Raw genomic sequence first — 21012 nt, 5'->3', positions numbered from 1 at the left:
TTCATCACCGTCCGTATAAAAACCAAACAAAGCAGTTTGGGTTGGTGAATGGAAAGAACGGGGTGAACGGGGTTAATGGCAAGTTGCCTCTCTGTTAACTGGTGACAGTCCAGACAGCAGGATGTGATTTAAGCAGCAGAGGCCAGTGAGGTGATGACAGTGGCGTGTGTTCCTTTATCACACAGGCGTTACACAAACGGCATCAATCAACAGGGCTTTTCAGCCCCGCCGCCATCTCGCCTGTTGCTGCTGCAGCCAGACACATGCTGACAACAACTAATGATTTCTTTTTCCGTGTTATCTGAACCCAGACAGCGACATCAATACGCAAATCCGAAGTCCAGTCGGAGGAGGTGACACGTGCACGCTGAAAAGCTCCGTCATTTAATGGAGGTCGTCAGTTGTCTGGTCGAAACTTTAACGTGGACACGCCTACGGCCATCTGAAACCCGCTGCTGGGCACATCTACAAGACATCTACAAGTGGATTTCCTTTTTTATTTTGGGGAATTTTAAAGCTTTTCCCAGTAAACAGTCGACTTTGGCTGTTGCAGTCAGGGGCCATAAAGCTCACCTCCCCTGGCAGTTTCGAAAACGTTACCATGACTCTGGAGATGAAAGGATAGCCGCCTTCGTAACTTTATCCTTGATATGGACCCAATAAACCACAACACCTGACAGCAAATGGCCTGAGGGAAGTAATGTGGTCCCAGTACATTATACCATTTGTGATACTCATCATCCAGATCTGATGTGAACTGGAAGCCTCTCTGTCATTAGCGGGGAAGAGACGCCGGGTGAAGGACAGAGGGCTCGTGTCATGTGATAAAGACATGAGCTTCATCTCCTATGACACACTCAGTGTGATACATGATTATCCAGCAGGACTGAGAGACGGAGCCGGTCTGCACGTGAGTGTCCTCAGTGATCAGTGATCCGAACCTTCACCAAATGATTTGACAGAATTAAGAGGACGTGAAGTGAAGGTTCTGTTTGTTTGAGGAAAACATCAGAGGGCTTAAGAGAGAGAGCATCTCTGTTCGCGCTCCTCTGCCTCAGGAAGGCATTTTTAAATCATCAGGAATTAAAAAAGCAGAGCTTGTCATAGGCAGTGAAAGCGAGTGCTTGTTCTCGGCTCCTCACTGGTCCAGGCAGCGCTGGGAGAAGAAGCCGTGTCACTGGTGGCTTGCTCACCCAGGATTTTGTAGATCACGAGATGATGTGAATCAATGATTAGAAAGTGGAGGCTGACTCTGCTCTCCTTCCATCACAACAAAACTGTCTCATTCTCGTCCTAAAGATGCCGTCCTGAACCAGAGGAAGCTGGTCCGATCCCCAAGACGCTGACCAGGATGAGCGTATGGAGACAGCAGCCGTGCAGGACAAGCTCTGGATGACGTCACAGATGGGTGATGAGAAAGGAAGAAGAGTTCCTAATCACAGATAAGGTCATTTTATGAGCAGATGCTGGTAAACCAGTACTGGTAAACCAGTTTACAATCATGTTTTGTTTTAAATAATAAAGATAGCCTTTTCACCTCTCCAGATCCTGGAGATTAAACATGTGAAACATCCTGAAACAATTGCCCCGCCATCAGGCAGGTTCTTATCTGTGTTCAAATGCAAGGGGGGGTTAAATCTGCCAACTTTGAGGTTCTTACGCTTTCTCATTTCAACAATAAACAGTCGTTGAGTGTTGACCGTAAAGACGTTTCAGGGCGACCGAAGCCCAAACTTTCCCATCTTCAGCTTAATGACTCATAGCAGAAAGCCAAGAATTTACTGCTGTAACCGTTTACGGGCCTCTTCAGTGAGTTGGCCACGGTGGAGCATAATTGGCTGCGCGGGGAACAGCACGCACCCTCAGATACACATCACAACAGCTGTTGTCGATCCTCGCGGCTTTAATCAGAGTCAGGAGGAAGCACAGTGATGGATGAGACGCCGAGTTTTATTGAATCTGCTGTGTGGACCCAGGTTTGAATTTGTCAGTATATAATGCGAAACACATTTTTTGGCACGTTTATGTGACTTTGAATGATGATTTAAATTCTAAAGATGTGTACAGAAAGGAAGATTGATGTTGGGGCACAGCAGATGTTGCCGATACTTAGCATAGCGGAGCTCAACTGATGACATCATTTAATGATTCTACATGAGGAACGTACAAATAGAAACCTTCTATATAGCGTTATGTTTGCTAGGTGGGGGAAACTACATAAGTCTCGCAACAGAAAATAGGTCCTGTGGGGTTTTAAAAGGGTCTGGGAAAAGGAAGGAATCAGCCAAAATCAAGAGTGGGAGTCAAGGAGAAGTTGGAAATTTGGGAAACAAGGAAACAAAAACCAGCACGTGAGGAAAAGCAAGGAGTGTGTGCAGATCATCAACCACCTTTTTAACCTGAAAAATGCCTTCCGATTTAACCCGGGTTAAAAACCACTAACTGAAATCCTGACTGAAGCGTATGAGGACAGAGTTTGTTCGCCTCACCTGTAATTATTGTTCTGCATCGAACCGCTTGCTGCCCTGGAGCTCTGTTGTTGTTACTGATCACTGCTGTCACAACAGATCAGGGGTAGAGCTCCAAAACCTGCCATAAATGTCAGGCCACCAACACATTTGTATGAGGCTCCATTTACAATGCTTCAAATCGATGTCGTGCAGGTGATAAACACCTGCTAGGTGGACCTTGACCTTCTTGTGGCCCTTTCGGCAGGCATGAAAAACAGGTCCTACTGTTGAATCTTAATGTGTTCTTTATACCCATGTCAGTCCATCTTCACCTAAAGTCATTTAGTTACAATCAGTGTTTAGCTTCCTCACTGTGTAAGCAGCAGAACCTCTCAGGAGACGACATCAAAAGTAAATTAGTGTAAAAGCAGGTTTTATTACACATCTAACATGTTGGTGATATCAGCCGAGCGGGTGCTTCTGCTTTCTGCTGCACTATATCATCTGCAATGTAAATATGACCAGAGTTCCTGAAAGGAACTCAACATCTGCGGCCGTGTTAATCTTGTTTACAATAAAACACATGGTGTTCGAGCCCGGCACATGTTTCCTACGTGTATTTTAGACCTACAGTAGGAGGTTGTCTCCAAACATCAGTGCTTGTGAAACAGGTTCTATGGAGAATGTGGAAACAAAGAATAATAAATGTACAGTAACATACACCAGTGAAAGCTGTGATGACTCCGCTGTCCTCGCCTCATCGGTCAGGGTGCCGCTTCCTTCTGACAGATAAACCCGTGACACTAGGTGTTGCCATTTTCTAAAGGTATTTTTCATGTGTAATATGGATATTTGGTCATTTGATGTGTTAAAATGAAACAGTACTCGTGTTTTGTACTCAAACAGCCCCCCAGTTTCTATGGAGATGGTTCCTGGGAAAATGTAAACGAAGGGATAACTCGGGTCATCTGACTTCCTCTGGTTGGAGCCAGGGTGCAGTTAATTGTTGTGGCTCCATACACGGCTGTTTCAATGGCTGCTTGAACCTTGAAGCTCCACCAGGTTTCCATGGGTCAGAGGTCAGGGATGAACGAGGAAAACCGCCACCAAAACTTTACAGAGAAGGGCTGGAAGGTAATCACTTAGAAATCGGTAGATAATTATCAGAAACCAGCAACTAATAACTGTTAACTCTTTAATAAAACCATTATTTCCTTTACTTATATGAGAAAAAAAAGGATTTTAGCTGCTCCATGTTAATGAGATGAGTTTTCATCATCATGGATTGTTACTGCATGTATGTGAATGCTCCCAATGAGAGCTGCAGGTCCTAAAATGTACAGATGTGCTCCTCTGTGTGGATGGACAGCGAAGGGTGACATTTAGCCTCATTCAGTGAACTGTGCAGCGTGTCCTTGAGGGAGCTCTGGACCTCTTCACCAGGATCCCAGAGGATCCACACAGAGATGAGAAACATCAGCCAACACAATCCTCAGCTTATTAAAATAAACCCACCGTGCACGTGAGGCTCATTGCAATCGTAAATGCAGAGATCGCAGAATGCTGCATTTTTATATGCAGAAGGATCACAGGGGATCACGGGGGAATCACTCCGACTCTTCTATCATTGTAAATTCCTTTCTGCTGCAGGATCCTCGTTAGCTTACAAAAACATGTTTATTGACATAGAATGTTCCACATTGGTCCAAAATGTTCCACGGTCCGACTTACAGAATGCAGCAGCGCCACCTTGTGTCAAATAGGAAAACATCTAACAGCAGCAGTGGTTATCTCAAATGTATTTAGTTTATAGGCTCTGCAATACTCTGCCTTGGTTTAGAGAGGACTTGACCTATATTTAGCCTAATCTTATAGGCCAGAACCTTTAAAATGGGTCTGGGGATGAAAAATAAAAATAGGCCACTTCTCCATTTAAATGCATTTTTTGCACATTTCATTTCCATTTTACTACCGCAGCGCAAAAACGCAATAAATAAAGAAATAGATCAATAAATAGGTGTAAAAGAACCAACGTTCTCTCTAGGAACCAGCAGTGAGAGGGAGAAGTTTCCTTTCAGAGCTGAAGTCAAGCGAGTGGGTAAAATAAACACATGTCACATGTGTGATACATGTAGGTTCAGTTATATAACATGACCTTACTTTGTTCCTGGAAAAACAGTCAACACATAAAAAGCCTTTTTCTGAGAACAGTAAATGAAATGAGACCTTCGAGGTTCACGTTTCTGCTCTTCGTCATGCAGCAGCATCCTCAGTTTTCAGGAATGACACAAGAGCTGCTTTGATTTGGAGGGTGTCGTCTAACTTCAAAGCTGCTTCACTCGGGTCAGCCATCAGTTCCACACACATACTGATCTTCTGTTAGAGCAGGCGTCGGCAACCCGTGGCTCTCGAGCCGCACGCGGCTCTTTAGCGCCGCCCTAGTGGCCCCCTGGAGCTTTTTAAAAAATATGAAAATGAAAAAAGATGGTGTGAACATATTTTTGGTTTTAATATAATTTCTGTAGGAGGAAAAACATAACAAACATCCTTAAAGATTTCCATTGCTGTTAACATGTGGATAATAAATATTTAATTTCAACATTTCATTATAAGAGAAGTTAAACTTAAAGCACCATCGTACAGCAGAGTGGCCACGTGGTGCATCATTCTCTCCAGGATACGCTGCAGGGAACATAAACATTTAATCATTAATGCTTATTATGTATTTGTAGCCTACTTATCATTTTGAAAGAAGGCTAATATGGCTAATATAGACACTTACAGCATGTGTTGCCTTCATAATAAGGCTTATATATGGCTTTTTATTTTTTGCGGCACCAGGCAGATTTGTTTTTTGGTTTTTTGGTCCAATATGGCTCTTTTAACATTTTGGGTTGCCGACCCCTGTGTTAGACGCATGCATTGATACACAGAATCACCCCTGGTCGGTGAATCAGTGCTGGCAGATTGGGGAGTTCAGCGATGCCGTGTTGTGTAAGCGGGCCTCACACGTCACATGTTGCAAGAGTCAGTATGGATTTCTTTTCTGACATGTTGATTTAATAGATTTTTGGGTTTTGTGCCAGAACAAAGGTCATCCCCTTCACGTTGACGGCACCATCTTCAGCTCCAGTCTCTGTGTATCTGCTGCTGACATAAATTTAGAAGCAATTTTTCACAAAGCTGAAAAGAACACTGATGCCTAACTGACCCGCAGCCATTTGATTTAATTACTAAGCTTCATTAATCATAAAGCGGTTAGCACAGGGAAACCTTTGCAATAGGCTGAAAGATTGGATTTTTAATTTTTTCATAAAAATGTAATTTAGAATTAGAGCAGATTTTGATTTTTTAAATTTAATCAATGGCTTGTTGACTTTAAATAGTTCTAAACACTTTCCTTTCCAAGACCAGATCAGCATCATATGGACAAAGTTTCCATTGTAAAATCTAAGAAAAAATATACAATATAAGCAGTATGATTTCCTTAAGTTAAGAGGCTCAACTTAGTGGCCCAACTGTTCGATTAAGTCTTTTTTGCTATCTTGAGCCGTTGTGCAAGTCTCTACAGTAGCGGGTCACTGTGCATGTAAATGATGTTTGTGCTCTCAGTGGGGCCTCCGGGGACAATGGTTATGTTTGCCCAGGCTGATATGCGTATTGTGTGTGACATAGGTTGAGTGGGTGTGTTCAGTAAACAGTTGGAGGATTTAAACATCTTCCCAAACCTCCGTGTGCATCTGCACCAGCCCGTCTGTCAGCGTGCGTGTGTCTCTGCCGGCGTGTTGACAAAGTCTTCCCAGGTTTTTCGTCATGAAGCACCGCATGCTGTTGTCGCTGCTGCTAGCACTGGGGTGCACGCAGATCCGCAGTGCACCAGTGGAGACCACCGGCCTGGAGGCAGGCTCTTGTGAGGATCCGCAGGCAAAGGGGGCTGCAGGACTGGCACTCTCTAAGATAAATCAGGACCGGACGGAGGGCTACGTCTTCGGCCTGCAACGCCTGTCCAACGTGCACATGACCAAACACGTGAGTCCCGTTGCTGAGCTCCACCACGAATTACTGTCTTGATTCCGTGCAAGAACCTTCCAGTCGCTGCACAAGGATTCATTTTGCTGGTTTTCCATTTCAGAATTTGGGTTTTAAAAAGGGTCAAAATAAAAGGATGAAAATATTCAAGGAGAACTGAGTATTTAAGGACAGTTTCTGTAAAACTGAACGTGCTCGCAGGGTGAGAATGGCGTGGTGTTCTATCTGACTCTGGATGTGGTGGAGACCAACTGCAGCGTTCTGAGCAAAAAGGACTGGAAGAGCTGTGAGATCCGGCCCCTTGCTGACACCGCGGTGAGAAACACCCTCCTGCACACCCACAATTTACCACAAATCTCCTCCCTGATGCTCACAGCAATGAAGCCCTGTACTGAATTCTGTTGAATTTTAGATGTTCTTTTTGAATTTGAATTGAATTCACCTTCTTCTGCAGGTTTACGGACAGTGCAAAGCCGCCATCTTCATTAATAAACCTCATAGGGTGGTGCGCCTCTACAAATACAACTGTGTGGTCCGGCCAGGTAAAAAAGAAAGAATTCTTATGATAAGAACGCTCCAATATTGACTTACATCGTAATTGCAGTTACTGGGAGGTTTCAAACAGCCAATCCACCCTAAACATGGGCCCTGTCTCAACAGTTCCTCGAGAGAAAGTGTACGAGATCTGCCCCGACTGCCCCACGCTCTTCAGCGCAGACGACGATCAGGTTAAGAAGACTATGACTCTCTCGCTGGAGAAGTTCAACAAGGAGGCTGGAATGAGCAAGCATTTTGCTCTGCTCAAATTCAACCGTGCTCTGGTCTCCGTAAGTTTTCAGGATTTACTAGATACTGTCGGCATCGGCCGACTCATTAAACCTCCAAGTTTCTCATCAGACCCTGTTGTTCAACCATGTGATGAAGGTTCGGTGCTTCCAGGTGTTTCTTCACCTGTGGACCAAAGGTCATGGGTTGAAGCTAATGTCCTTCATGTGCTTCCTGTGTGTCTATCTAGATGGGCCTCATCACTCTTTACAATGTAGAATACACCATCCAGGAAACCATCTGCCCTAAGACCACAGAGGCAGTGACGGCTGAGAAGTGCCCCCTCATGGACTGCGAGTTTGCTGTGAGTGGTGATAAACAGGCCAGATTTGAACAGCACTGATTTTTTTTAACCCTCAATTAGTTTAAAAAGGCACAAAGATTGAGAGGTGTGAACAGTCTGAGCTCTCAACACTGACCTGTGTCTTTGCTTTTCTCCCTTCAGCATAAGGGCTTCTGCAAAGCATCCCTCTTTATCCCCAGGAATCCCACTGATGAGCCTGAAACCGAGGTCAACTGTGAGATCTACGAGCCTGAGGTAAGATTCATGGATGGATGGATGGACGGATGGATGGATGGATGGATGGATGGATGGGTGGGTGGGTAAGTGGGTGGGTGGATGGATGGATGGAGGGATGGATGGGTGGATGGATGGGTGGGTGGGTAAGTGGGTGGGTGGATGGATGGATGGATGGATGGATGGATGGATGGATGGATGGATGGATGGATGGATGGATGGGTGGGTGGGTGGGTGGGTGGATGGATGGATGGATGGATGGATGGATGGATGGATGGGTGGGTGGGTGGGTGGGTGGGTGGGTGGATGGATGGATGGATGGATGGATGGATGGATGGATGGGTGGATGGATGGCTGGGTGGGTGGGAGGGTGGGTGGATGGATGGATGGATGGGTGGATGGATGGCTGGATGGGTGGGTGGGTGGATGGATGGATGGATGGATGGATGGATGGATGGATGGATGGATGGATGGATGGATGGGTGGATGGATGGCTGGATGGATGAACCATTCTCAGTTTTTTCATTTATTGTTGCTTTTTGTGTCTTGTAGGCAGCTGAGAGGCAGAAGAAGCTGCACCTTCTTGGTGGAGAGGCTGACCACAGCCACACAGACACACATGCACATGACCCCAAACATGACCAGCCACACGCTGCAGATGACGCGCACACACACGACCACGTGCACGATCACACCAAGGGCCACGCCCACCACGCCGATGTCCCAGGGAACAGTGAGCACCACCACACCCATGACCATGCTGCAGGCAGTGGACACAAGCATGCCCATGACCACTCCCACGACCACGGCCACGACCACGATCACGTGCACACTCACCACGCCAAGGCACATGACCACAGTCATGACTCGCCTAACCACCACCACGACTACAAGCATGCTGATGGAGTGCACACCCATGAGCACGACCACGAGCTTGCTCTGGACCACGCCCACAAGCACCTTCACCTACATGGACATGAGCATCACCACCATCACCATGATCACGATCATGAGAAAGAAGTCCATGACCATCCCGAGGGCATGGTGAGGGTTCTGCCCGCCATGTCTGCAGACCTGCCCATGATCCTGCCTTCCTTCCCAGATATCCCTGCTGGCCCCGAGGTGGGAGTCGTCCTGCCCCTCAAGCCTGACCCTCAGATCCCTGAAGCGGTGGAACCCACCATCGAGGCTTTCCCAACCTCCCTTTCTGCCCAGTGTCCTGCTCTAGTTCTAGGACCGAGCCTGATGGACCAAATGTTCACTGTAGACCCAATATTCAAGGCCGCTGCATAGGTCAAAGGTCCCTTGGAACTCTTTTTTTCATATAACAGAGACTGAAGTGTACACATGACACACGTCTTGAGAGCGTCAGGGGGCCATTTGGGGGTCAAACGACAGATGAAGCAGATGAAACCTCTTCTGAACACCTGTGAACAGTGTAAACTTCAACCATGTGTTACGATAGAGAAACTGAACTGGTGTGAGCACAACTGTGCCTGAACACAATAAAGGGTACAAGAAAAACTCTACTCATTCTGTTCCTTGGTCGGATCAGATTACAATCTTTAAATTCACAACAAAGCCAAAAGTAAAAAAAAAAATAATCAAAAAAATAATCAAATAAAACAGAAGAATACATCATACGTGGGGATAATACTGAGTTAATTATGTGTATAATATCAGAAGATTATAAGCTCAAAATGCCTCATTTCCTGGTTAGTCATGTGTCTCCTGCACCAAAGAGATTCTTTTCCATGCAAAAATATCCCATATTTTTATTTCTGTTGTGATGATTATTTATTAGGTAAAGTCTCATTTAAAAAATGTCTTTTGCTGAAAAGAATGTTGAAAGTATTTCTTAAAAAATATTACTAACACTCAATAATAAACAATAAAACAATAATAGATATAAAGAAATATTAAATAATACTTTGGTTATTTTAAAAACTCAATAAGAGTGTCAGTAATTTTTCAAGAAGTTCATTAAAAAGCCCTGAATAAAAAGGTCTCAGCTGCACGTATACATGTCTCCAGTCTTTTTGGGCCCAGACAGCCAGTCTATTTCCACCTCCAAATAAAGAAGCAATGTCTACATGTGTAGTGCGCTCACTTTGATCCCTCCCCCAACCTCTCACCCACTCAACTGTGGCCCTTCAGGGCATCTGATCCAGCTGTTGCCCCCGCAGGGCAGCAGATAGCAGCTGTTTGCTCATCTATTGAGAAAGAGGGTAAAGACCACTACGGGTCTCTCTAATCATATAAAATAAGCAGTGCTTCCCTTCTGAAAGGAAGAGCAACAGACCAGGGCCAGGTGTTCATCTTAATAAACTAGAAATACTTAGGTTTGAGGATGAGGATCTACCTGGTGCTTCTGTCTCTGGCCTTGCTGCAGCAGGAGGGAAGAGCCAGGCCAGAAGCTGCAGGCTGCAAAAGCCCTGAAGCACTGAGGGTAGCGGAGGAGGCTCTGGAGCAGGTCAACCAGGACCGGACCCACGGATACATCCTGAGCCTCAATAGGCTGTACGACATCTCACATACTCCTGACAAGGTGAGGACAAACCCACACAGATGAATAATGTTCTGGAGGACAGGAGGCAGAGGACAGGAGGATAGAGGACAGGAGGACAGGAGGATAGAGGACAGGAGGATAGAGGACAGGAGGACAGGACGACAGGACAACAAGAGGCAGAGGACAGGAGGATAGAGGACAGGATGACAGGAGGACAGAGGACAGGAGGATAGAGGACAGGAGCACAGATGATAGGAGGACAGGAGGACAGGAGGATAGAGGACAGGACGACAGGAGGACAGGACAACAGGAGGCAGAGGACAGGAGGATAGAGGACAGGAGGACAGGAGGATAGAGGACAGGATGACAGGAGGATAGAGGACAGGAGGACAGGAGGATAGAGGACAGGAGGACAGGACAACAGGAGGCAGAGGACAGGAGGATAGAGGACAGGAGGACAGGAGGATAGAGGACAGGAGGATAGAGGACAGGACGACAGGAGGATAGAGGACAGGAGGACAGGAGGATAGAGGACAAAGAGGACAGGAGGACAGAGGACAGGAGGAAAGGAGGATGGAGGACAGGAGGACAGAGGACAGGAGGACAGAAGACAGAGAACAGGAGGATAGCGGACAGAAGGACAGTACAAATAGCAAAGATGGTTTGTTGTTAGCTGTACACACTAATGGCTGTAATTTTGTCTGTGTGAGTGTGTGTGTGTGTGTGTGTGTGTGTGTGTGTGTGTGTGTGTGTGTGTGTGTGTGTGTGTGTGTGCGTGTGTGTGTGTGTGTGTGTGTGTGTTCAGCAGAAAGGTGCATTACTCTACAAACTGTCCATTGATGTCATGGAGACCAAATGTCACGTCATCAGCAGGAAACCATGGAAACAATGTGCAGTCAGGGGAATGGGTGGTGTTCCAGTAAGTGGCACATGGCCGCACATCTTCTCCCTCCCTGGACGTGGACGGTAGTCTGAGCAAGAACAAAGAGATTCTTATTCTTCAAGGGACATCGTAAAATTTCACTTTATTCAACCACCAACACGCAGAAATAAATAACACCCTCATGTGACCATCAGGTGTACGGGGAGTGTCAGGTGTCCGTCCACGTAGATTCTGAAGTCAAACTCCAGAGTTACACCTGTGCTCTACGAGAAGGTCGATCAAAACATTACTGCAGCTACCAAACCATGAGGAAACCTCACTGGCACGCCGTTAACCTTTGACCCTGATGGTCTCCATCTGCAGTTTCTGATATGGACATGGTGCGCCAGTGTCCAGACTGTCCCACAGCTGATGACGTGAACGACCCTCACGTCAGGGAGGCGGCCAATCTTTCCCTGCAGAAGTTCAACAAAGAGAGTCGCCTGAGTAACCACTTCCGCCTGGAGAACATCACAGGAGCCAGTTCACAGGTTGGATAATAAGGCTCCAGTCCCATTTTGACAGACATTTGACTCAAGTTTCATTATGAAAATTCCTCTTTCGTCATGTTTATGGCTGCGCATCATTGTGTGTTTGACAGTGGGTTTTTAGTTCAATCTACTTTGTGGACTTCATTATTGTGGAGACAGTGTGTTCAAAGAACACACAGCCCGATGCAGTGAAGGACTGCCCACCGATGGACTGTCAGTTCGCTGTGAGTTCAACACGCACAATCCCCGAGCTGCAACAGTTTGGACGTTGATTCACTTCAAAGGGTTGTAGGAGAGGGTTGCCACCCAGAGTTGTAAGCTGTGACTGATCTCTCCTCAGCACCGAGGCTTCTGTTTCGGCTCCCACATGGAGATGAGATTTCCCGGGGGACAGATGGACAACAGTTCTGTGGAGGTGGAATGTGAGATCTATGAGCCTCAGGTATCTGCGTCGACCACAGTGATGTACCCGGCCCCATCTTGTGCTGTATAACCTCCTCCATGACACGAGGAGGCAGCGTGTGTAGCGTTTAGGATACAGCTCGTCTCCATCCTCTTCCCTCCTCAGGCTGCTGCTGCAGAGGAGCAGGCCCATGCAGAAGCAGGACACGAGCACGTCGGGCATCAGCACAACAACCACACGCACCTGCACCCCCACGAGCACCTACATTCGGCCACGCCCACGGCCACCGCCGTCTCCGGTGCTCGGAGCTCCCTTGGGACTGTGGTGAACCAGCCGGCTCCTGTCAGGTCCGACCCTGCAGCCAGATTCTGTCCCAGCCGTCGCAGGCACAATATCGGTATAATCACAAGAGAGCTGACTGACTATGATTGACTGGAGCCAGAATAACCTCGTTATTGAAAGACACGTATGATGAGAACAACATACAGAATTAAACACATTACCTTGATTGCTTTATGATAACATTTACATAATTTGTTCCATTCTTCTATTGTGATTAATTTTATGCAAATAAATGCTTTTCCCTTCTTCAAGTTTCTGCCGTAACTTCTCTACCATCGTAGCCCCTCTGACAGAACTACTGAAAGCCAAAGCCAAGTTTGTTTGGTCTTCTGAGTGTCAGTTGGCTTTTGATACTGTCAAGTCCCTCCTGTGTGCTTGTCCAGTGCTGGCTGCCCCACAGGTTGATAAGCCTTTCATACTGCAGGTTGATGCCAGTAATGTAGGAGCAGGTGCGGTCCTCTTACAGGAGGAAAAATCTGGTGTCAACAAGCCGGTCAGTTTTTTTTCCCGAAAGTTCAATTCCCACCAATTGAACTATTCGGTGATTGAGAAAGAGGCACTTGCCTTGATTTGGGCTCCGAGGCATTTTGAGGTGTACATAAACACGGGTGCTCCCGTGAAAGTGTACACTGATCATAACCCGTTAACATTTTTACAGACCCTACAAAATCCAAACCAGCGTCTGATGAGGTGGGCCTTATATTTGCAGCCCTATCAGCTCGATATTTGTCACATCAAGGGCACGGAGAATGTTATGGCGGATGCCCTGTCTCGTGCTTTTTGAGTGGTAGAGATTTTACTGTTTGTTAGTCTGCCCTGTCTGTTTTCTTAGGTACAAGGTCGCCGAAGCCTAGGGGAATTTCTTCTGCAGGGTTAAGTACTCTGTCTTTTCAGGTGGTGACAGCATACCCTACCAACTTAAGGAATTTGGCCACAAGGTAACTGTAGCCACCTGAATCTAAATATTAATACAGTAGTTTTTTTGCTTAGGTTCCGGGGTCAGTTTTGGGTACGTTTTTTCGGATGACCTTGGTGGTCTCCGTTCTTATGGGTGGGGGTGTGACGACCCTGGCTGCCTCTCTGTTGTCTCCTCCCTTCTGCAGGCAGTGGGTGGGCCAAGTGCTGCTAAGTGGCGATCCAGCTCACCTGGACTGATCAGCTGTGAGGGCTATAAATGCTCCACAGTCTGGGCGGTCACTCTCTTGCTTGGCTCCCTCCAGGTGTGCTTGGGTGTTCTGCTTTGGTTTGTTGTTTTGTATTATCCATCAATAAATTCCCTTTGTTCTAAAATCCATCCTGTGTGTTCTCTCTAATTTGTCTGAGCCCTGAGCTGGTTCATGACACTTGGTCGGATCAGATTACAATCTTTAAATTCACAATAAAGCCAAAAGTAAAAAAAAGCCAAGTAATCTGTTTTTATTTAAATAATCACATGTTGCAAGAGTCAGTATGGATTTCTTTTCTGACATGTTGATTTAATAGATTTTTGGGTTTTGTGCCAGAACAAAGGTCATCCCCTTCACGTTGACGGCACCATCTTCAGCTCCAGTCTCTGTTTATCTGCTGCTGACATAAATTTAGAAGCAATTTTTCACAAAGCTGAAAAGAACACTGATGCCTAACTGACCCGCAGCCATTTGATTTAATTACTAAGCTTCATTAATCATAAAGCGGTTAGCACAGGGAAACCTTTGCAATAGGCTGAAAGATTGGATTTTTAATTTTTTCATAAAAATGTAATTTAGAATTAGAGCAGATTTTGATTTTTTAAATTTAATCAATGGCTTGTTGACTTTAAATAGTTCTAAACACTTTCCTTTCCAAGACCAGATCAGCATCATATGGACAAAGTTTCCATTGTAAAATCTAAGAAAAAATATACAATATAAGCAGTATGATTTCCTTAAGTTAATGCCTATACTGCCAAAGAGGCTCAACTTAGTGGCCCAACTGTTCGATTAAGTCTTTTTTGCTATCTTGAGCCGTTGTGCAAGTCTCTACAGTAGTGGGTCACTGTACATGTAAATGATGTTTGTGCTCTCAGTGGGGCCTCCGGGGACAATGGTTATGTTTGCCCAGGCTGATATGCGTATTGTGTGTGACATAGGTTGAGTGGGTGTGTTCAGTAAACAGTTGGAGGATTTAAACATCTTCCCAAACCTCCGTGTGCATCTGCACCAGCCCGTCTGTCAGCGTGCGTGTGTCTCTGCCGGCGTGTTGACAAAGTCTTCCCAGGTTTTTCGTCATGAAGCACCGCGTGCTGTTGTCGCTGCTGCTAGCACTGGGGTGCACGCACATCCGCAGTGCACCAGTGGAGACCACCGGCCTGGAGGCAGGCTCTTGTGAGGATCCGCAGGCAAAGGGCACTCTCTAAGATAAAGAACTGGCACTCTCTAAGATAAATCAGGACCGGACGGAGGGCTACGTCTTCGGCCTGCAACGCCTGTCCAACGTGCACATGACCAAACACGTGAGTCCCGTTGCTGAGCTCCGCCACGAATTATTGTCTTGATTCCGTGCAAGAACCTTCCAGTCGCTGCACAAGGATTCATTTTGCTGGTTTTCCATTTCAGAACTTGGGTTTTAAAAAGGGTCAAAATAAAAGGATGAAAATATTCAAGGAGAACTGAGTATTTAAGGACAGTTTCTGTAAAACTGAACGTGCTCGCAGGGTGAGAATGGCGTGGTGTTCTATCTGACTCTGGATGTGGTGGAGACCAACTGCAGCGTTCTGAGCAAAAAGGACTGGAAGAGCTGTGAGATCCGGCCCCTTGCTAACACCCCGGTGAGAAACACCCTCATGCACACCCACAATTTACCACAAATCTCCTCCCTGATGCAAAATAATGAAGCCCTGTACTGAATTCTGTTGAATTTTAGATGTTCTTTTTGAATTTGAATTGAATTCACCTTCTTCTGCAGGTTTACGGACAGTGCAAAGCCGCTATCTTCATTAATAAACCTCATAGGGTGGTGCGCCTCTACAAATACAACTGTGTGGTCCGGCCAGGTAAAAAAGAAAGAATTCTTATGATAAGAACGCTCTAATATTGACTTACATCGTAATTGCAGTTACTGGGAGGTTTCAAACAGCCAATCCACCCTAAACATGGGCCCTGTCTCAACAGTTCCTCGAGAGAAAGTGTACGAGATCTGCCCCGACTGCCCCACGCTCTTCAGCGCAGACGACGATCAGGTTAAGAAGACTATGACTCTCTCGCTGGAGAAGTTCAACAAGGAGGCTGGAATGAGCAAGCATTTTGCTCTGCTCAAATTCAACCGTGCTCTGGTCTCCGTAAGTTTTCAGGATTTACTAGATACTGTCGGCATCGGCCGACTCATTAAACCTCCAAGTTTCTCATCAGACCCTGTTGTTCAACCATGTGATGAAGGTTCGGTGCTTCCAGGTGTTTCTTCACCTGTGGACCAAAGGTCATGGGTTGAAGCTAATGTCCTTCATGTGCTTCCTGTGTGTCTATCTAGATGGGCCTCATCACTCTTTACAATGTAGAATACACCATCCAGGAAACCATCTGCCCTAAGACCACAGAGGCAGTGACGGCTGAGAAGTGCCCCCTCATGGACTGCGAGTTTGCTGTGAGTGGTGATAAACAGGCCAGATTTGAACAGCACTGATTTTTTTTAACCCTCAATTAGTTTACACATGAAAAAAGGCACAAAGATTGAGAGGTGTGAACAGTCTGAGCTCTCAACACTGACCTGTGTCTTTGCTTTTCTCCCTTCAGCATAAGGGCTTCTGCAAAGCATCCCTCTTTATCCCCAGGAATCCCACTGATGAGCCTGAAACCGAGGTCAACTGTGAGATCTACGAGCCTGAGGTAAGATTCATGGGTGGGTGGATGGAGGGATGGATGGGTGGATGGATGGGTGGGTGGGTAAGTGGATGGATGGATGGATGGATGGATGGATGGATGGATGGATGGATGGGTGGGTGGGTGGGTGGATGGATGGATGGATGGATGGATGGATGGATGGATGGATGGATGGATGGGTGGGTGGGTGGGTGGGTGGGTGGATGGATGGGTGGGTGGGTGGGTGGATGGATGGATGGATGGGTGGGTGGGTGGGTGGGTGGATGGATGGATGGATGGATGGATGGATGGATGGATGGATGGATGGGTGGATGGATGGCTGGGTGGGTGGGAGGGTGGGTGGATGGATGGATGGATGGGTGGATGGATGGCTGGATGGGTGGGTGGGTGGATGGATGGATGGATGGATGGATGGATGGATGGATGGATGGATGGATGGATGGATGGGTGGATGGATGGCTGGATGGATGAACCATTCTCAGTTTTTTCATTTATTGTTGCTTTTTGTGTCTTGTAGGCAGCTGAGAGGCAGAAGAAGCTGCACCTTCTTGGTGGAGAGGCTGACCACAGCCACACAGACACACATGCACACGACCCCAAACATGACCAGCCACACGCTGCAGATGACGCGCACACACACGACCACGTGCACGATCACACCAAGGGCCACGCTCACCACGCCGATGTCCCAGGGAACAGTGAGCACCACCACACCCATGACCATGCTGCAGGCAGTGGACACAAGCATGCCCATGACCACTCCCACGACCACGGCCACGACCACGATCACGTGCACACTCACCACGCCAAGGCACATGACCACAGTCATGACTCGCCTAACCACCACCACGACTACAAGCATGCTGATGGAGTGCACACCCATGAGCACGACCACGAGCTTGCTCTGGACCACGCCCACAAGCACCTTCACCTACATGGACATGAGCATCACCACCATCACCATGATCACGATCATGAGAAAGAAGTCCATGACCATCCCGAGGGCATGGTGAGGGTTCTGCCCGCCATGTCTGCAGACCTGCCCATGATCCTGCCTTCCTTCCCAGATATCCCTGCTGGCCCCGAGGTGGGAGTCGTCCTGCCCCTCAAGCCTGACCCGCAGATCCCTGAAGCGGTGGAACCCACCATCGAGGCTTTCCCAACCTCCCTTTCAGCCCAGTGTCCTGCTCTAGTTCTAGGACCGAGCCTGATGGACCAAATGTTCACTGTAGACCCAATATTCAAGGCCGCTGCATAGGTCAAAGGTCCCTTGGAACTCTTTTTTTCATATAACAGAGACTGAAGTGTACACATGACACACGTCTTGAGAGCGTCAGGGGGCCATTTGGGGGTCAAACGACAGATGAAGCAGATGAAACCTCTTCTGAACACCTGTGAACAGTGTAAACTTCAACCATGTGTTACGATAGAGAAACTGAACTGGTGTGAGCACAACTGTGCCTGAACACAATAAAGGGTACAAGAAAAACTCTACTCATTCTGTTCCTTGGTCGGATCAGATTACAATCTTTAAATTCACAACAAAGCCAAAAGTAAAAAAAAAAATAATCAAAAAAATAATCAAATAAAACAGAAGAATACATCATACGTGGGGATAATACTGAGTTAATTATGTGTATAATATCAGAAGATTATAAGCTCAAAATGCCTCATTTCCTGGTTAGTCATGTGTCTCCTGCACCAAAGAGATTCTTTTCCATGCAAAAATATCCCATATTTTTATTTCTGTTGTGATGATTATTTATTAGGTAAAGTCTCATTTAAAAAATGTCTTTTGCTGAAAAGAATGTTGAAAGTATTTCTTAAAAAATATTACTAACACTCAATAATAAACAATAAAACAATAATAGATATAAAGAAATATTAAATAATACTTTGGTTATTTTAAAAACTCAATAAGAGTGTCAGTAATTTTTCAAGAAGTTCATTAAAAAGCCCTGAATAAAAAGGTCTCAGCTGCACGTATACATGTCTCCAGTCTTTTTGGGCCCAGACAGCCAGTCTATTTCCACCTCCAAATAAAGAAGCAATGTCTACATGTGTAGTGCGCTCACTTTGATCCCTCCCCCAACCTCTCACCCACTCAACTGTGGCCCTTCAGGGCATCTGATCCAGCTGTTGCCCCCGCAGGGCAGCAGATAGCAGCTGTTTGCTCATCTATTGAGAAAGAGGGTAAAGTCCACTACGGGTCTCTCTAATCATATAAAATAAGCAGTGCTTCCCTTCTGAAAGGAAGAGCAACAGACCAGGGCCAGGTGTTCATCTTAATAAACTAGAAATACTTAGGTTTGAGGATGAGGATCTACCTGGTGCTTCTGTCTCTGGCCTTGCTGCAGCAGGAGGGAAGAGCCAGGCCAGAAGCTGCAGGCTGCAAAAGCCCTGAAGCACTGAGGGTAGCGGAGGAGGCTCTGGAGCAGGTCAACCAGGACCGGACCCACGGATACATCCTGAGCCTCAATAGGCTGTACGACATCTCACATACTCCTGACAAGGTGAGGACAAACCCACACAGATGAATAATGTTCTGGAGGACAGGAGGCAGAGGACAGGAGGATAGAGGACAGGAGGACAGGAGGATAGAGGACAGGAGGATAGAGGACAGGAGGACAGGACGACAGGAGGACAGGACAACAGGAGGCAGAGGACAGGAGGATAGAGGACAGGAGGACAGAAGACAGAGAACAGGAGGACAGTACAAATAGCAAAGATGGTTTGTTGTTAGCTGTACACACTAATGGCTGTAATTTTGTCTGTGTGTGTGTGTGTGTGTGTGTGTGTGTGTGTGTGTGTGTGTGTGTGTGTGTATGTGTGTGTGTGAGTGTGTGTGTGTGTGTGTGTGTGTGTGTGTGAGTATGAGTGAGTGTGTGTGTGTGTGTGTGTGTGTGTGTGTGTGTGTGTGTGTGTGTTCAGCAGAAAGGTGCATTACTCTACAAACTGGTCATTGATGTCCTGGAGACCAAATGTCACGTCATCAGCAGGAAACCATGGAAACAATGTGAAGTCAGGGGAATAGGTAATGTTCCAGTAAGTGGCACATGGCCGCACATCTTCTCCCTCCCTGGACGTGGACGGTAGTCTGAGCAAGAACAAAGAGATTCTTATTCTTCAAGTGACATCGTAACATTTCACTTTATTCAACCACCAACACGCAGAAATAAATAACACCCTCATGTGACCATCAGGTGTACGGGAAGTGTCAGGTGTCCGTCCACGTAGATTCTGAAGTCAAACTCCAGAGTTACACCTGTGCTCTACGAGAAGGTCGATCAAAACATTACTGCAGCTACCAAACCATGAGGAAACCTCACTGGCACGCCGTTAACCTTTGACCCTGCTGGTCTCCATTTACAGTTTCTGATAGGGACATGGTGCGCGACTGTTCACACTGTCCCACAGCTGATGATGTGAACGACCCTGACGTCAGGGAATTGGCCAATCTTTCCCTGCAGAGGTTCAACAAAGAGAGTCGCCTGGGTAACCACTTCCGCCTGGAGAACATCACAAAAGCCAGGTCACAGGTTGGATAATAAGGCTCCAGTCCCATTTTGACAGACATTTGACTCAAGTTTCATTATGAAAATCCCTCTTTTGTCATGTTTATGGCTGCGCATCATTGTGTGTTTGACAGTTGGTTTTTGGTCCAAGCTACATCGTGGAGTTCATTATTGTGGAGACAGTGTGTTCAAAGAACACACAGCCCGATGCAGTGAAGGACTGCCCACCGATGGACTGTCAGTTCGCTGTGAGTTCAACACGCACAATCCCCGAGCTGCAACAGTTTGGACGTTGATTCACTTCAAAGGGTTGTAGGAGAGGGTTGCCACCCAGAGTTGTAAGCTGTGACTGATCTCTCCTCAGCACCGAGGCTTCTGTGTCGGCTCCCACATGGCTGACGATGACCTCAGTGAAATCAGATTGCCCGAGGGACAGAAGGGCAACAGTTCTGTGGAGGTGGAATGTGAGATCTATGAGCCTCAGGTATCTGCGTCGACCACAGTGATGTACCCGGCCCCATCTTGTGCTGTATAACCTCCTCCATGACACGAGGAGGCAGCGTGTGTAGCATTTAGGATACAGCTCGTCTCCATCCTCTTCTCTCCTCAGGCTGCTGCTGCAGAGGAGCAGGCCCATGCAGAAGCAGGACACGAGCACGTCGGGCATCAGCACAACAACCACACGCACCTGCACCCCCACGAGCACCTACATTCGGCCACGCCCACGGCCACCGCCGTCTCCGGTGCTAGGAGCTCGCTTGGGACTGTGGTGAACGGGATGCCTGTCAGGTCCGACCCTGCAGCCAGATTCTGTCCCAGCCCTCGCAAACACTATGTCAGTTCACTCATAGGAGATGAGGGTAACTTTGCCTTGGTTGACTTTGATTGGCTGGGGTCAAAATACCCTCGTTATTGAAAGACACGTATGATGAGAACAACATATAGAATTAAACACTTTACCTTGATTGCTTTATGATAACATTTACATAATTTGTTCCATTCTTCTATTGTGATTAATTTTATGCAAATAATGTTTTTCCCGTCTTCAAAAAAACCCGGATGTAGTTACTTTTAGCAGTCAGAAGACATGACACTGGGTCCTACCAGCACCTCATGGAACATGGTTACATGCTTTCTTTATCAACCAACTCCAAATTTGACAAAAATGATTACATT

The 21012-nt window shown here is 46.8% G+C and overlaps 4 protein-coding genes and 1 long non-coding RNA gene across 7 annotated transcripts; all 5 read left to right on the top strand.

Moving 5' to 3' along the window:
- The first annotated feature begins 446 nt into the window (after positions 1-446).
- LOC115247249 (uncharacterized) lies at positions 447-1544 on the top strand. Its single transcript, XR_003886298.1, has 2 exons — positions 447-910; positions 1300-1544. It is a non-coding gene; the product is annotated as an uncharacterized lncRNA (long non-coding RNA).
- A 4616-nt stretch (positions 1545-6160) lies between these two features.
- On the top strand, positions 6161-9350 carry LOC101079997 (histidine-rich glycoprotein-like). Its single transcript, XM_029828914.1, has 7 exons — positions 6161-6479; positions 6681-6794; positions 6934-7021; positions 7140-7306; positions 7495-7608; positions 7750-7842; positions 8374-9350. Exons 1-7 carry the CDS (start codon positions 6264-6266, stop codon positions 9112-9114), a joined length of 1533 nt encoding a protein of 510 aa, XP_029684774.1. The 5' UTR covers positions 6161-6263; the 3' UTR covers positions 9115-9350.
- A 741-nt stretch (positions 9351-10091) lies between these two features.
- Positions 10092-12739, top strand: LOC101080022 (fetuin-B-like). 2 transcript variants are annotated; one of them, XM_011621122.2, is made up of 7 exons: positions 10092-10369; positions 11139-11249; positions 11408-11486; positions 11577-11743; positions 11854-11967; positions 12084-12185; positions 12312-12636. In XM_011621122.2, exons 1-7 carry the CDS (start codon positions 10172-10174, stop codon positions 12576-12578), a joined length of 1038 nt encoding a protein of 345 aa, XP_011619424.1. In that variant the 5' UTR covers positions 10092-10171; the 3' UTR covers positions 12579-12636. The 2 variants fall into 2 exon arrangements, with proteins under 2 accessions (XP_011619424.1, XP_011619423.1); XM_011621121.2 differs by having other exon boundaries at positions 10094-10369; positions 11136-11249; positions 12312-12739.
- Positions 12740-14631: 1892 nt separating this feature from the next.
- Positions 14632-17815, top strand: LOC101079797 (histidine-rich glycoprotein-like). Its single transcript, XM_029828917.1, has 7 exons — positions 14632-14958; positions 15160-15273; positions 15411-15498; positions 15617-15783; positions 15972-16085; positions 16235-16327; positions 16839-17815. Exons 1-7 carry the CDS (start codon positions 14947-14949, stop codon positions 17577-17579), a joined length of 1329 nt encoding a protein of 442 aa, XP_029684777.1. The 5' UTR covers positions 14632-14946; the 3' UTR covers positions 17580-17815.
- Positions 17816-18549: 734 nt separating this feature from the next.
- On the top strand, positions 18550-20821 carry LOC101080226 (fetuin-B-like). Of its 2 annotated transcripts, none has more exons than XM_029828920.1 (7): positions 18550-18834; positions 19256-19366; positions 19525-19603; positions 19694-19860; positions 19971-20084; positions 20201-20320; positions 20447-20821. In XM_029828920.1, exons 1-7 carry the CDS (start codon positions 18637-18639, stop codon positions 20750-20752), a joined length of 1095 nt encoding a protein of 364 aa, XP_029684780.1. In that variant the 5' UTR covers positions 18550-18636; the 3' UTR covers positions 20753-20821. The 2 variants fall into 2 exon arrangements, with proteins under 2 accessions (XP_029684780.1, XP_003974488.2); XM_003974439.3 differs by having other exon boundaries at positions 19253-19366.
- Positions 20822-21012: the final 191 nt, after the last annotated feature.

This window comes from Takifugu rubripes, chromosome 20 (genome assembly GCF_901000725.2).
Source record: "Takifugu rubripes chromosome 20, fTakRub1.2, whole genome shotgun sequence".
Lineage (NCBI taxonomy): Eukaryota > Metazoa > Chordata > Actinopteri > Tetraodontiformes > Tetraodontidae > Takifugu > Takifugu rubripes.
Note: the sequence above shows the minus strand (reverse complement) of the source record. Positions and strands in the feature narration are given on the sequence as shown.